The sequence below is a fragment of the Cavia porcellus genome, unplaced genomic scaffold, assembly GCF_034190915.1.
Source record: "Cavia porcellus strain 051 isolate PalLab524CR breed Dunkin Hartley unplaced genomic scaffold, mCavPor4.1 scaffold_32, whole genome shotgun sequence".
NCBI classification, from domain to species: Eukaryota; Metazoa; Chordata; class Mammalia; order Rodentia; family Caviidae; genus Cavia; species Cavia porcellus.
Genome location: NW_026947515.1, coordinates 30,094,605 through 30,108,804, shown reverse-complemented (window position 1 = coordinate 30,108,804; position 14,200 = coordinate 30,094,605). Strand labels below are relative to the sequence as shown.

General features: G+C 52.3%; 1 protein-coding gene and 1 long non-coding RNA gene across 3 annotated transcripts; one reads left to right on the top strand and one right to left on the bottom strand.

Annotated features, from left to right (window-relative positions):
- Positions 1-2,967: 2,967 nt before the first annotated feature.
- On the bottom strand, positions 2,968-5,023 carry LOC111755443 (uncharacterized). Its single transcript, XR_002790005.2, has 2 exons — positions 4,860-5,023; positions 2,968-3,816 (listed from the first exon to the last, which is right to left on the bottom strand). It is a non-coding gene; the product is annotated as an uncharacterized LOC111755443 (long non-coding RNA).
- Positions 5,024-5,144: 121 nt separating this feature from the next.
- On the top strand, positions 5,145-14,158 carry Mafg (MAF bZIP transcription factor G). Of its 2 annotated transcripts, XM_005001455.4 has the most exons (4): positions 5,516-5,747; positions 8,963-9,091; positions 9,255-9,318; positions 9,412-14,158. In XM_005001455.4, exons 1-4 carry the CDS (start codon positions 5,665-5,667, stop codon positions 9,862-9,864), a joined length of 729 nt encoding a protein of 242 aa, XP_005001512.1. In that variant the 5' UTR covers positions 5,516-5,664; the 3' UTR covers positions 9,865-14,158. The 2 variants fall into 2 exon arrangements, with proteins under 2 accessions (XP_003464862.1, XP_005001512.1); XM_003464814.5 differs by lacking the exons at positions 5,516-5,747; positions 8,963-9,091 and adding an exon at positions 5,145-5,282.
- Positions 14,159-14,200: the final 42 nt, after the last annotated feature.

The window sequence follows — 14,200 nt, the reverse complement described above, 5'->3', positions numbered from 1 at the left end:
AGTTGCTGGAGATGTAACTTAGTGGAAATGGCCTTCCGTTCAGTCCTCAGTACCACACACAAAAAATTTTCTTTAAAGTTACTTTTTTGGTACCAGGGATCAAACTCAGGACCACATACTTGCAAGGCAGGCACTTATACCACTGAGCTAAATCCCCAGCCTTTTAAAGTTACTTGTATTTAGGGGCTGGGGACTTAGCTCAGCGGCATAAGCGCCTGCCTTGCAAGCAGGCAGTCGTGAGTTCAATCCCTGGTACCGATAAAAATGAAAAAGACAAAAAAAAAAGTTACTTGCATTTAATCAAGTTTACTGACTTACCTACTTAAAGGACAATGCAAAAACACCCTCACAGGTCTATTTAGAAGGTTGTCTATCTGAGCATCATTGTGGTGACACAAAGACAAGCCCTCTGAGGAGGCCCACAAGATTGGGTTGTAGCAGGTCTCTACAGAGGCTAGGAGTACTTTCAGTCAACAATCAAGTGTGGAGCAGGAGGATGGGGTCCCTATCCTTCAAACATGACATGCGCAGTGAAACTGGGAGTCTGCAGCATGTGTTGGGGGAGCAAGGTGAGGCAGGTGGATTCCTGGGGCAGGGAGTGAGCCAGGAGAGCTTAGGGGAGGCCACTGAAGAACCAAGGTGGCTGAGGCAGGTGGAAGACACTTTAGGGATGAAAATCCAGTCTATTGAATCTAAGGAAAGTTGAGGCAGAAGAAAAGTGGGAGGAAGTACAGCAGAGCACAGGGAGCTTGGCTATAGTGACCATCAGAGTCCCTGCCCTCCTGTCTATGGCCTTCCCCAGGCCCAAGCCTAGCCTAGCGTGGAATTGGCAGAGGACCCTCTCCTGGGCTGGGTAGTGTAGGAGGACAAGATGTCTGCAGCCCCTCCTGAGGCCAGGTCCCTGCTGTGTGGGTAGCAGTGGGCACCTGCTAAGTGGTGAGTACGGCCATGCGAACCCAGAACCACTCCCTCCCCTGACAAAGATTCCTTTAGGAAAGACTGCCAGAGGCCGTGTGCCTGACATCTCAAGGATCCCGGAACAAGGTGGAAGTCCCAGGTCAAACCTTTGTGAAGGCTGTGAAGAAGGCACTGGATTTCAGTAAGCAGAGGCTATGATGCTTTCCACTTATTAAGAAAAGTCCAGAAGTGGAGGTGGGGGTGGTGCCACATGGAACCCTCAGTAGGGCAGGCTGAGGGGAGATGGATGCCACAAGTCACCACAAGGATGAGACTCAAGTGGAGACGTGCTTTATGTGCAACTGGAGCAGGTTAAACAGAGAAAGCTCTGGGGCAAAGGACCCCTTCTGCCATGCAGAAAATCATGAAAGGAGCTCTGGATCCCATTCGCATCGCTACTGGCTCTGTTAACTCCCAATCCTGGAAAGCTCCCATCAGAATGGGGCAAAGTCTGGAGTCTGTGCTTTCAGCCCAGTGGCTGGGGGAGCCTGGTGGATAGACTGGCTCTCTCAAAATAAATAAATAAATAAATAAATAAATAAAAATAAATAAACTGGCTCTCTCTACTTGGCCCAACTTCTGCCTCAATTTCCTGATTGAAATTGCCTGCAAGTCTCATCTGCCTTGGATAGAGGGGGCTCTTTCTTTGTTCTTTCCTGTGTCAGGCTAATCCTTATGTAGATCAGGCTTTGGAATGATAGGCAGGGAAGGAGGACAGGCACCAGAGAGCGTCTGAAATGACACAGAAAGCAGGATAGCCCTGTTGGGGTGTGACATCAACCAAGTCCCACAATCCCTGAGCCTCCCAGCAGCACCAGGGCCTGCTGATTCTAGCAGGAGACAATGGGGTCCTGGGATCATCCTAGGGAGGGCATAGCTTGACAGGAATGAGGCTGAGGAGGCTATAATGGGGGGGGGGGTGTCAGGAGACACTGTAAGCTGTCTGCAGGAGGGCAGTGGTCCCCACAGTAGGAAACAGTGCTGGAGGAATGAAGAGGGCCTGAGTATCATATCAGCTCTTTAGTTTTTGCTTCTTTTTTGAGGCACTAAAGCCAGTGGCATTACACCCTTGAGCTATATCATCCTCAGTCCTTTATTATGATTTTTTGAGAGTCTTGCTATATAGTCAGGCTGGCCTTGAAATCACAGTGATCCTCCTGCCTCGGGTTCTCAAGTGCTAGGGTTAGCACTGTGTGCTACTATACTGTTTTATCTTGACACTGGGTCATGCTAAATTGCCCAGGGAGGAAATGAACTTTCAATCCTCCTGTCTCAGCCTCCCTGAGTGCGTGAATGATAGTGTGTGCCTTTGCACCTGGCTAAGTATCAGCTCTTTTTGGGGTACCAGGAATCAAACCTTGTGCTTGCCAGGCAGGTGCTATGTTGCTGAGTTATATCCCCAGCTAATGTATCAGCTCTTGATGGTTAATCATGCAGATTCCTGCATGGGAATGACAGGGATGCCCTGAAAATTCTCTTTTTTCTTTTCTTTCTTCCTTTTTTTTTCCTTTTCTTTTTTTTTTTTTAATGCTGGGAATTGAACACAGGGCCTTCTCCTAGAGGCATAGCCACAGCTCTTTTTATTTCAAGACAGGATCTCACTAAGTCACAAAATTGGTCAGGCAGACTTGATTTTTGGACCTTCTGAGCAGAATGAAAAGAACTGCAAGACACAGGAGATACAGAAAATAGGACCACACTTGGTCCCAGGCTAAATCTGTTACTTTTTTTTTTTTTTTTTAATGTTTACTGGTTTTGTACATAAAAACACCCTTAGTGCTTAGCTGGGAATGGTGGTGTACTCCTGGTAAGAACCTCAGCATCCCAAGTGCTGGGATTACAGGTATTGGATAACGTGCTGAGCTACCCAGATACTTTTTAAATTTATTTTACTTATTTTTAAAAAATGCCTTATTTAGAGGCTGGTGATTTAGCTCAGCGGCATAAGCACCTGCCTTGCAGACAGGCAGTCGTGAGTTTGATCCCTGGTACCGATAAAAACGAAAAAGACAAAAAAAAAATGCCTTATTTATTTATTTATTGGTGTATATTTTGAGACAGGGTCTCACTCTGCAGTTCAGGCTGGGCTTGAGCTTACTTTGTATTTGTTTTGTTTGGTTTGGTTTGGTCTTTTTTGAGACAGGATCTCACTATGCAGTTTAGACTGGCCTCAGGCTCACTTTGTAGCCTGAGGCTCACTTAGAGACCAAACTGGTTTCTAACTTGCAACAATCGTCCTGCCTCAGCCTTCTGTGTGCTGGGATTACAGAAGTGTGCCATCACACCCAGCTTTGTTATTATTATTATTATTATTTTTTGAGACAGGGTTTCACTATGCAGTTCAGGCTGGCTTAAACTCACTTTGTAGCCCAGACTGGCCTTGAGCTCACAGTGATCCTCCTATCTCAGTCTTCCAGAATGCTGGAGTTATAGATATGCCCCACCATGCCCACCTCCCAGGTACTCTTCAATCCAGGAGTTGGAAGGCAGCCTAGACAATGTGATCAGACTAAATTTCATTTTTTAAAAAAGGTGAGAGCTTTAAAGATATAATGAGCATACCGAACTCCTCTATTTTGTGATATCTGGGCTATGCCCAGTGTGAGGAACAAAGGTAAAAGTTCCTATCCACTGCCTTAGGGAGAAGAGAACAAGAACCGTCCAGACAGCAGCTGGTGACAATGTGCTGAGGAGTCACTCGAAGACAGTTTCCTGGAGGCTTGCCAGATGGATGGATTTGGGGACTCCTGGGTTGGTCCCTATCAGACGTTCACTGAATCCCTTGAGGGCACTGGAGCCTGGCTATTCCCTTGTCACCTTCTTGCCCACCTGGCAGAGTCATCCTTCTTGGCTCTATTCCTGGGAAGGAAAGAGAACTGAGTACAAAGTCCAGAAACTGATCGGATGTGGTGGCTCACACAACTATAAATCCAGCACTCTGGGAGACTGAAGCAAGAGGATTGAAGACTCATGCTTAGCCTGGGCAATTTAGTAATTTAGTGAGACCCTGTCTCAACGTGAAAAATAAGAAAAGGGGCTAGGGGGATGTTCTCAGTGCTAAAGCCCCAGATTCAATCTCCAGTACTGGGGGAGGGGGAAGCAGTGACAGGTGTGGTGGTGCACGCCTGTAATCCAGCACTCCAGAGGCTGAGGCAGGACGATCACACAGAGTTTGAGGCCAGCCTAGGCTATCTAGTGAGCTTAAGGTTCAGTACGCTCATTATCAACTACATAGCAAGACCCTGGCTCAAAAACAATTTAAAAATTTTTATAATAAAATAAGTGCAGAATCAGGCAGAAATTGGACCCTTCCAATTTCCCTTTGTCAGTTCTTTCTCTGGAAATTTTCAACAGTGCTAGGGTCTTCTTACAGAAAAGGCAGAATCAGACTCAGAGTCAGAGGGAAGATCCAGACAGATGTTAAGTGTCTCAAGAGAGAAACAATGCAGTCTGTGGTAGACCAGTGTGTGGCATAGTGGTGGGAGTGCCTGCCTAGCAAGCACAAGGCCTCAGGTTCAAGCCCTAGGAAGGGTGGTGGGTGAAGCTGCAATTCATACATCAACGTTGAATTCCTGTGTTATCAGACACCTTTCAGGAACTCCCTGAGGCGCACCCAGCTCCAGGTGGGGAGCCATCAATGAGTAAAGAGGCCTAGTGGTTGTAGCTTTGAGGACGTGGGCTGGGGTCTCGGCTATGCCCTTGAAAAGCCACATCCCCGCCAGACTGCTAATTATCTGGGACGTAAGAATCATCCCAGCCATGAGTAACAAATTGGGTATTAGTGCAAGAACAAGAAAGCACCACGAGGGTTCTCCCCGCTAGACACCAGACCCCAGATCAGCCTATGTGGAGGAAGAACCATGGGAAGCCTGTGTGCATAAAGGATGACACCCACGCCATACCCCTTCAGCCTGGGTCCAGCCTTTGCTCAGGCGCCTGGCTCTGGGGCCTCGGCGGAGGTGTGGCCGCACCGGCGCGCGTTGAGGCTAGTCCCGCGAGACCTGTTGGGGCGCGGCGCCTGTTGCTCGGGGCGACGACGCGGGATTACGCAGGCGCAGTGGAATGCGCCCGCCCTGTCGCCGCTTCCCCTTTAAACTGAGGCCGGCCGCGTCGCCGCTTCATGAATGGAGCCCACGTGACCAAACATCATGTGACGTCTGAGGAGCGGCGGCGGCGGCGGCGACGGCGGTTCCCGAGCCCTGTCCGGCCTGGCCTTCGCAGAGCACTGGGCCTGGCCCGCGTAGGCGGCCACCCCCCAACCCCAACCCCGGGCCCGGACCCCTCTCGCCGGTCCCCGCCCCCTGGCCTGCTGGGCCTGCAGTGTGGTGAGTGCGCTGGGCCCGGGCCCGGTGGGCGGGCGCTGGGGCCTGGCCAGAGGTCTATAGTGAACCCTCTGGGCGCCCGGGGCCTCCATTTCCCCACTGCCTAGGAAATAGTTCTTGACCCTAGCGCTCGGGTGTGCCGGGCAGCGGCGAGGCCAGGCGCGGGTGTGCGCGCGGCGGACACTAGGCACCCCCCGCGGGGGTCGCGGGGACGGGGCTGGGACGCATGGGGTCCCTAGTTGCGGGCCCGGCGAACCGCTGACTCATCAGGTGTCGGTCCGCGCCTCCCGAAGCAGAGTCCTGGCCGGCAGGGGCGGCGGCGACGCGGCTCGGCTCCCGCTCGCCACGCGCGCGCGAGCCCAGGGAGACGTGCTGAGTCATCAGCATGAGGTCACTCGGTGCTCCTGCAGACGCGGGGCCGGGGCGGGCGAGCGGGCCACTCCGGGGCGGAGGGCAAGATGCTGGACGGTGAGGTTGCTGGGCTGCGTCTCAAGTTTGGGCGAACTGCGAGTTGGAGGCAGGGGCGAGGAGGAGTTCAGGGCACGCTTCTAACTTTCTCCCGGGTAGAAGGTGAAGCCCAGGCCTTTGCGTCCCTCCCAGTCGGCACTCCGTGGATAGCTGGCCTTGGTTCCACGTTTGGGCCGGCTCCCCAAAGTGGGAAACAGTTCTTTGAGTCAGAAGAGGGAGGAGCTTAGGTGGGCAGAGCCAGACTGGCTGGGAAGCAGGCTTTCCCTGTGACTGGTCTGGCCGGCCGGGCTGAGCAGAGAGGACCGAGGGGCAGTGGTAGGCAGAGGGGTGTGTGCTATGGAGGAAGTAGAAGCAGCCCTACTGCGAAATGGCAATTAGGAAGCTGGAGATCGAGACAGAGGTTGGGAGTTTCAGGGTGCAGGCACGGGATTCAAGGGATGCAGTTCCCAGTTACACCAGAGCTGTCCCCACCTGCGGTGTGCGGTTTCAGTGTTGCAACAAGTTTGCTGACTTCAAAAGTGTGCCCTGCTGGTTGGCCAGCCACCTGGCTCTTGGGAAGTGACAGCCCTTACCTCTTGCATCTCAAATTGCCTTTCTTTAGATTATGCTGTGGTTTCTGGTCTCTCAGGGTTTTAGCGGTAGATAGGTGCTCACTTTCTCTACTGTACTCCTCATGCAGTTCCTTCTTCAAACTGACCTTGTGGTTTGCTATTAAGGTGTCTTCCTAACTCCTAGCACTCTGGTACTTGCTTCATCTCACATGAAGCCTGCGCAAGTCCTGGGTTTTCAGGTGCCAGATGATTTCACACTTCACCTCATTTCTGCGGGTGGAAAGGCATGCCTTAGAACAAGGGTGGGGAACCTGTAGTGTCTGTGCTGCAGCCAGCTGTGTATTATCATGGAAAGCTCAGAAAAGTTCCCCATCAGATCCCCAGCAGGTGTTTCTTTTAAGTGTCCAGTCACTTAATGCTTTAATGGAAGTGACGTTTTAGAGTCTTTTAGAAGACTGACTGTTGGTTACTGAGGGCTTCTGGAGGAGGTGCCTCTGGAATTTGAGGTGCCAGAGAATCTAAGCCTAAACTCCCTGGGAGTTTTGGCCACTGAGATCTGCGGGCCAGGTGGACCGAGTGCCTATGTCTTATTTGTGTCAAGTTTGGGCTGATGTTTGGGTTGTGTGAGGGGAGATGGAGTTGCCCCTGGCACTCAGCCTGAGTAGGTGGCTCCTGTGACCATTGTGCCTCCTCCCATGAGACAGGCTCAGGCTGTGAGGAAGTGGAGGCGAAGGATTCCAGAGCCCCAGCCCCGACCAGCTTTCAGGACCCGCAGGAGGGCTGAGATGGTGCAGCTTCTCCCTGATCACCCAGACTCTGGAGTCTCCTTCTGCCCAGTCTTTGCAGTGCCACTCTTGGCAGAGGTGACACAGGGCATAGGGTTTGCTAAGGCCTACTTCTCTTTCTCTTTCTCACACACACGCACACGCACTCGTGCACACCTTTGATTAGAGGCAGTTGGCTATGCTTGTGCTGAGTTCAGGCCTTCTGCAGAGGGTGAAATCTGTTGAGGAGGCACTTTCTGGCTCCTAGCCGCCACACTCGGCACTTTTCCGTGTGAGCTCCTCAGGAAGTCACTCTTGTCATTGTGCTCAGCAGTCAGGGTGGAGGAAGAAGGGGATGGGAAAGCCTGAGCCAGAGCAGGGTCCCTGTAACCCTAATCTGTACTTAGGGCCTGGAGCTCCTCCTGAAGAGGGCTTGCTCCCCGGTTGGGCCTCGGGCCAGCTTGTAGGAGAAATCTGCTGGGGACCTTCTGGTTTCCAGCGCTGGTCTCCTGTCCCTTGATCTGAAAGGGTTCTTTTTTTTTTTTTTTTTAATGAGTACCGGGGATCAAACTCACCACCGCCTGCTTGCAAGGCAGGTGGTTATGCCGCTGAGCTAAATCCCCAGCCCTTAATAATTTATGTACTGTAAATTTTTATTTATTTATTTTATTCTTTTTCCCTTGCTCTTTTTATTTATTTATTTACTTTTGGAACCGGGAATTGAACTCACAACCTCACACTTGCCAGGCAGGTGCTTATGCCGCTAAGCTAAATACTCAGCTCTGAAGGGTTCTTGCCTCTGAAATGCTCATGGTGACTTCTGTGGTGGTCTCTCTGGCTTCCCCTGCTTGCTTTTTTCATGGAGCCTCACCTCCTTGTTCAAGGAGAGGTGAGGTGAGGTTTCTACTTTCCAAGCCTATACATTAGCTCCCTTGGTAATGGTCAAGACCCCTCCCCTGCCCAAACTCAGAATATACTCTTCCCATAGCCCATAATTGCCTGGGTCTGTGAGGCCTCCTGAGGAGACTCCAGACCACCTTACAGTGCAGGCTGACTCGTAAAGGAAGGGATAGAGCAGGGGGTGTTCTGCCCGAAGGTCTGGTGAGCTAGGGTGAGTCGGGTGGTCTGTAGACTAGGTGCACAGGCTTCAAAGACCAAAAAGTGAGGTTGGGCTATCAGGGGCAGCTGAATACTGGGGAGGCAGCCCTCATTTCCTGACCTTGTGGATACTGACAACCACAGGCAGGAGTTGGCATCAGTGTGATTCAGAGGGGCTTATTCTGTGCTGCCTCAAACAGGGCACCACCCCCAGTGGATAATTGTGGGGGCCCTTGTGAAATAGCCAGGGCGGGGTGGGGTCTGGGCACAGGATGCTGCAACCCAAAGCCGCAGAATGGTTACTCCATCCTGGAGGAGGTAGACAAGGAGGGTTGGAGGGGCCTCAGGTCAACACCTCCTAGCTGGATTGCCTTCACCTGGAAGGTGGGGGACTCCCAACCAGTGTGCACATGGAGCCAGAGCTTGCTGGAAGACAGACTTCCAATTCAGGAGTCTCTGGGAGAACCAAGACTCCCCAGATCTCCAGAGGGACAGGCTCTTCACCCTAGAGGGAGGAGAGGCTTTGACCCAGCCACTTGCAAGGAGGCTGCTGTAGGAGGTCACATCCTAAATACACAGCCCAGGTTCACTAGCTGGCCCTCACCTGCAGCTGGCCTCAGTCTCCTGGGGCGCTGTTGACTGGGCTCAGGAATGGCTCTGGATGGGAGGGGGAGGGAAGCAATGTGCTGAGTCAGCATGACTCGCTAGAACAGTACTCACTGGGGTTATTTTTAAAGCTGTCTTCCTTCTAATCCTGCCCTTCCCGAGGCTTCTCTGATCTCTTCCCCACCCCTTTGTCCAGCCCCTGCCTCTGTTGCAGTCTTCAGTTCCCCTGCCCCCATCACATCTCCCTGACCCCCACTTGGCTGTCTAGGGGCAGGGCTGTGGAGGACCTGAAGAAGAGGCAAGGCCCCAAGGCTGTCCTCATCAGGTATCAGGGGAATGGGCAGGTGATGGTCAGAGCTCTGGGAGTTGGGCACTTGGGCAGCAGGGTCCCTGGCAAGGTGCCAGGGAATGTGCAGGTCCCCCACGTGACTGGGGAGGGCAGGGCTGGGATGATTGCTAGGTCCTGACCACTGCTCTGTATCTTGCAGAGTGTCTGCTCACTGTGCCCCCCGGGTTATGACGACCCCCAATAAAGGAAACAAGGCCTTGAAGGTGAGCAGGCAAGGATGGGGAAGCTGAAGCTAAGGCTGTGTGGGGAGGGATGCCTCAGCTCTGCCATAACACTGTGCATTATGCTGCACCCAGGTGAAGCGGGAGCCTGGTGAGAATGGCACCAGCCTGACGGATGAGGAGCTGGTGACCATGTCGGTGCGAGAGCTAAATCAGCACCTGCGGGGCCTGTCCAAGGAGGAGATCATCCAGCTGAAGCAGCGCCGGCGCACTCTCAAGAACCGTGGGTACGCAGCCAGCTGCCGTGTCAAACGGGTGACCCAGAAGGAGGAGCTGGAGAAGCAGAAGGCGGAGCTGCAGCAAGAGGTGGAGAAGCTGGCCTCAGAGAATGCTAGCATGAAGCTGGAGCTCGACGCCCTGCGTTCCAAGTATGAGGCCCTGCAGAACTTTGCCAGGACCGTAGCCCGAAGTCCTGTGGCCCCAGCTCGGGGCCCCCTTGCTGCCAGTCTGGGGCCCTTGGTCCCTGGCAAGGTGGCTGCCACCAGTGTCATCACAATAGTAAAGTCCAAGACGGACGCCCGGTCTTAGGGATGTGTGCAATTGCTGGGCAGTTTTTTGAGGGGCCACTAGGCGCATGGCAAAGTTGGCAGCCCTGTCCCTCTTCTTCCTCTTTTTCTTCCTCTCCTCCTTGCCCCCATCCTCCCTTCCCTGCAAAGCACAACCTGCACCCCAGGGGGGCTGGGCTGAGCCCCTTTGATCTCATCGTTGTCGTGCGTGTGTTTTGTATATTGGGATTGGTCAGTTTGGCAGTGATGTTGGGTTGCCCCAATGCCCTTTGGACTGGGCCATATGGGCCAGGAGTCCAGAGTGAGCACTTTGGGAATGGACGAGGGAGAGACCAAGAGCAAGTGAGCAAAAGTGCTGGGTCTCAGGTCTGTCCTCCTCTCCTGCCTCTCCTGCAAGTCTGCAGGCTCACACAGGCTGCTGGGCTGGGTTGGGACCAGAGGGGTTCTGTCTTCAGACCCAGCCAGACAGCTCAACTCAACCCAGTGGTAAGAGATGGGCTCTACTCTGAGGAGTGGCATGCCCTCGAGCGCCCAGGACAGGTGAGCCACCAGCCTGGGCTTTGTGGGCACTGGGGCAGGGGCCACAGCGCTTGGGCCTAATGTGGTGCACTGAACAAGACCAAATCACTGGTTGTATGTGTGGAGGGTGTGTCAGTGTGTCCTGCGATGGGTCCTGTGTCACTGTTTACATGACCTATTTGTGTGGTTATATAGCCCTTTATTTAAAAAGAAAAGTTCCTTTTACGAAGTTATTAAATTATATGTTTAAGAGCTAAAGAAAAAAAGAGCTGCAGAGTATTTATAAAATTGTCTTTAAAAAAAAAACAACATTTGACCGTATAAATGGAAAAGGGAAGAAAGTATAATAGAAATTTTGTTAGTTAAAAAAAAAAATCCCTTTCTTGTTATCTTACAGACAACTCTTTGTGGCTGTTGGAGTTTAGTTTTTATATACACAGAGTTATCAGACATTATTTATAAAACTTAGTTTAAAAAAAGACAAAAAAAAAAAAAAAAAAAAAAGCCAAGCCGCGAGCCAACCGGAGGCACCCTTTGATATCTTTTGCAATTGTACCGAAAGTGACTTACTCTTCTGCCCTTCCTGCTTCCGTCTCTTGCCGGTGCCGTGGTGGTGCCGTGGTGTCGTCCGTGCCTGGTGAGGTTTTGTGCAGCCGTAAAGTGCTGGTGCTTCTGGTGACCTTTGACCTGTGGCTATCCCTTCCTGTGTGGTCTCCTGTGTTTGTTTTTTGGATTTGGTTGTATTTCTTCTGTTGGCTTGCTGGACCTGAGCTGGGCTGGGTCTCAGATAGCACCTGCTCCATCAGAATGTGGGTGAGGGTTCTGTGCCCAGCAGCCCTGCTTCTTCTGCTTTCAGCGTCTGCTTTTTTTCCCAGCTGGTCTGCCAGGGGCCTCTGCTGCTCCTGCCCTGCTGAGCTTTGATTTCCTGTGTGTGTCTGGATCTTGGGCTGACCCTGTGGCCGGGTATGGTGAAACGGGCCATTTGGGGTCCCCCCACGGCTTCCATATCCACCACCTCTAGCCCTGGGTGGTAGTGATGCAGGGACCAAGGATTCACTGTGGGTGCCCACAAAGTCATGGCTAGGCTGTCCCGGGCTGTCTTCCTTCTCTGCCTTGAGCATGTTCATACAGGCTTCATGAGCCACAGGCAGGACCTGTAGGGCCCATCTTGTGGGTTTCGAGTCCCACCATTCATTTATCCTAAACTGTTTCCATGCTATATGGGGTGTTGCTTCCCATGAAGATTGGTCAGGGGCCCCATTAAGCTCCTTTCTTCCCTCACTGTGAGGTCCTGGGCAGCTTCACCAGTCTCAAACAAGGGCTGTGTCTCTAGAGCTAGTTCTGTTTTTCTCTGCTGGTTCATGCTAGCAGCTCTTTGCTCTGGGACCTCCTTCTGCCTCCCTTTGGAATCTGTCTTCCAGGAACCTGCTGCTCAACTTGGAGGTGCTTCCTGCAGAATTCAAACCCCTTTCCCCATTCTAGCTCCCTGGTGAAGGCTCCCAGCTTCCTTCCAGGGTTGGCACAGAAAGCTCCTCATGGGTATATGGCCTGGCTGGGTGTCGTTATGCCCACCGGAAAGAGGCTACAGTCTGGTCTCTAGTCACATGAGCCTTGGGCTCTTGCCAAAGTTGCTGGCATCTTCTCTGGGGGCCTTGGACTCTGAAAAACACAGAAGTATGGGCTGGTGAGAGAAAAGGCTATAGCTTGACAGGGCTGTCACTGTGGACAGCAAGATTTTTTAGAGTCTGACCTGCCTGTGATAGGAGCCGAGTATCTCCTGGCCATTGTGCCTTGACAGGCTCCTTTGCTCAAGGTAATTAGATGTTCCCATTGGTATCTGAGGCCACTGCAAGGGAAACTGTGTCTGTCAGTATCACCCTTTACTCCATGGTGTCATTTAAGTGGGGTCCGGATGTGAGTTGCCAGCTTTGGCTGTGTAGCAGTAGAGAGCAGGAATGGATCATGCTTATCCCTAAAGTGGAGTGGGGAGCACCACTGGACTTGGCAGGGCGGTGGTGCCTCAGTGAGTGTGCCCTCCAGGTGCAGAGTACACAGGGAGTGTGCTAGTGACAGAGGAGGCTAGAACTGGCTGTGTGTTGACAAGTGTGGGGGTTGGTTAAAGTTTACAGAATCTTCTCTAGATGATTGGGCGATGCTTCTTTTCATGGTTTTTGAATTTGGAGCAGCTGTTCCTTGGGTTGGGGCATATACTGGCTCCTTGTCAAAGCTGCCCTGCAGGGCCACTTCACCTCTTTGCTGCCATCTTTATTTATTGACAGTAGATCGTGTGGCCACATCTGACTGTTAGCTGATCCCTGTTAATTCCATTTTCCTGCTGTAAGGGTATCATGATCGTCTACTTCCATCTCTCAACTTTTCTGACACAGCGAATTGAGGGCTTTGGTCAAGACCAGGTCTCCCAAACATGTCCGCTAAGTAATTCATAATGTGCGTCTTCCCTTCCACCTTGATTTTTTTGCCCCTTATCCTCCTCTCTTATCTTGAAATGTACACTCAGATTTCATAGGAAAAATCTAGGGTGAACAGGTCAGCTCTTGCCAAAGAGTATGGCCCCAGGGCACCCTCGCTGTGGTCCCTGCCTGCTGCTCCAGGGTGGCGCTGCCATTAGTTCAGGTGCTCTGTGGCTGCTGTGTTGTGTGCAGAGTTTTCTGCCAGCACCAGGCCTCCTGTAGGCTGCCCTTGGTCTGCTCTTGAGGGCCGTGTGCTCACCTGTGACTGTCAGCAGTAGCCTCAGTGGCCAGTGCCTGGGCTTACAGCTCTGATAAGCTACAGCAGCCACATCCCTGCTCCCTTCCTTTCCGGAGTGGCCACTTGGCCAAAACTCCTGTCCATACCTGGGAAACCTGAGCCACAGCCTGCTTCACCATTTCCGCTCTGGGATCTTGAGAGTTACTTTTTTAGGCTGTGGTTTGGTGAAAGGAACCAACACATTAACGACTTTCCCCCCAGAAGCCACTGAATAATTTTTCTTGGCATGTTTTTGCTTTCCTGTTGGGTTTTGGAGCACTTGTGGAGAGCAGGGGACGTAATCAGTGGCACACAGAGGTAAAGGTGTGCCCAAGCTTCCCATGGCCGGCCCTCCTTCTGCCATGCAAGACCTGGGCATGCACTGTACCTTCTGGGCCCTCAGCGTTTCTGCTGCACCCTCAATAACCATTTTGGTACAAGGGTGCCTCCAGTCTGAAAGGGAGTATAAATATCCCAGTGCGCTGTGAGACCTCCCTATTTTTGGTGACCATAGTTGGGTTCTAAACCCCACCAGCAGCCTCATGTCCCAGCCCTGTCCTTCCTCCTGTTCCCTCCATCTGCTAGTTCCTGAAGCCTTTAACCAAATGGGAGTGGGTACAGAAAGCCTTCTCCTGGCAACTTAGGGCAACAGGACAAGGGCTATCCTGTCCCACTCTGTTGGTCTCTTTCTGTTGAAGTGTGTCCAAGCAGAGTTCAGCTGAGGGCTGAGCCAGGGAAGCCTGAGATCTTTAGGGCTGGGGTGGGGAAATTCTTGAAGATCTGAGTGAGGCGTGGTGGGCTCTGGCTGTGAGGGGTGAAGCCTGGGACCCCCGCACCAGTGTAAGATGGCCAAGGGCCTGGCCTTGAGCGGCAGCCACCTAGCTGCCCACCTGTGCCCTGCGCAGTATTTATTGCTAAATTATTGTCCAGGAGGGCCAGCGCTCGGTCTGACCCTCCCCCCGGGTATTTATTGCTGTATATAGTGTATGTTTGTGATATATAAGGTTTTCTTTATTTTGTATATGATCAATAAACGCCTTTTAAACATCTGCGTGTGCTTCCTTGGAGCGGTGCGCGAGGTGGGAAGCCGG

Excerpts from the sequence above, each read along its gene's own strand:
- Mafg (XM_005001455.4), top strand. The coding sequence starts at position 5,665 with ATGAGGTCACTCGGTGCTCCTGCAGACGCGGGGCCGGGGCGGGCGAGC. Across the intron at positions 5,748-8,962 it reads GGAGGGCAAGATGCTGGACG|CCCCTGCCTCTGTTGCAGTC; the intron begins GTGAGGTTGCTG and ends CCCTTTGTCCAG. Across the intron at positions 9,319-9,411 it reads AAGGAAACAAGGCCTTGAAG|GTGAAGCGGGAGCCTGGTGA; the intron begins GTGAGCAGGCAA and ends TGCTGCACCCAG.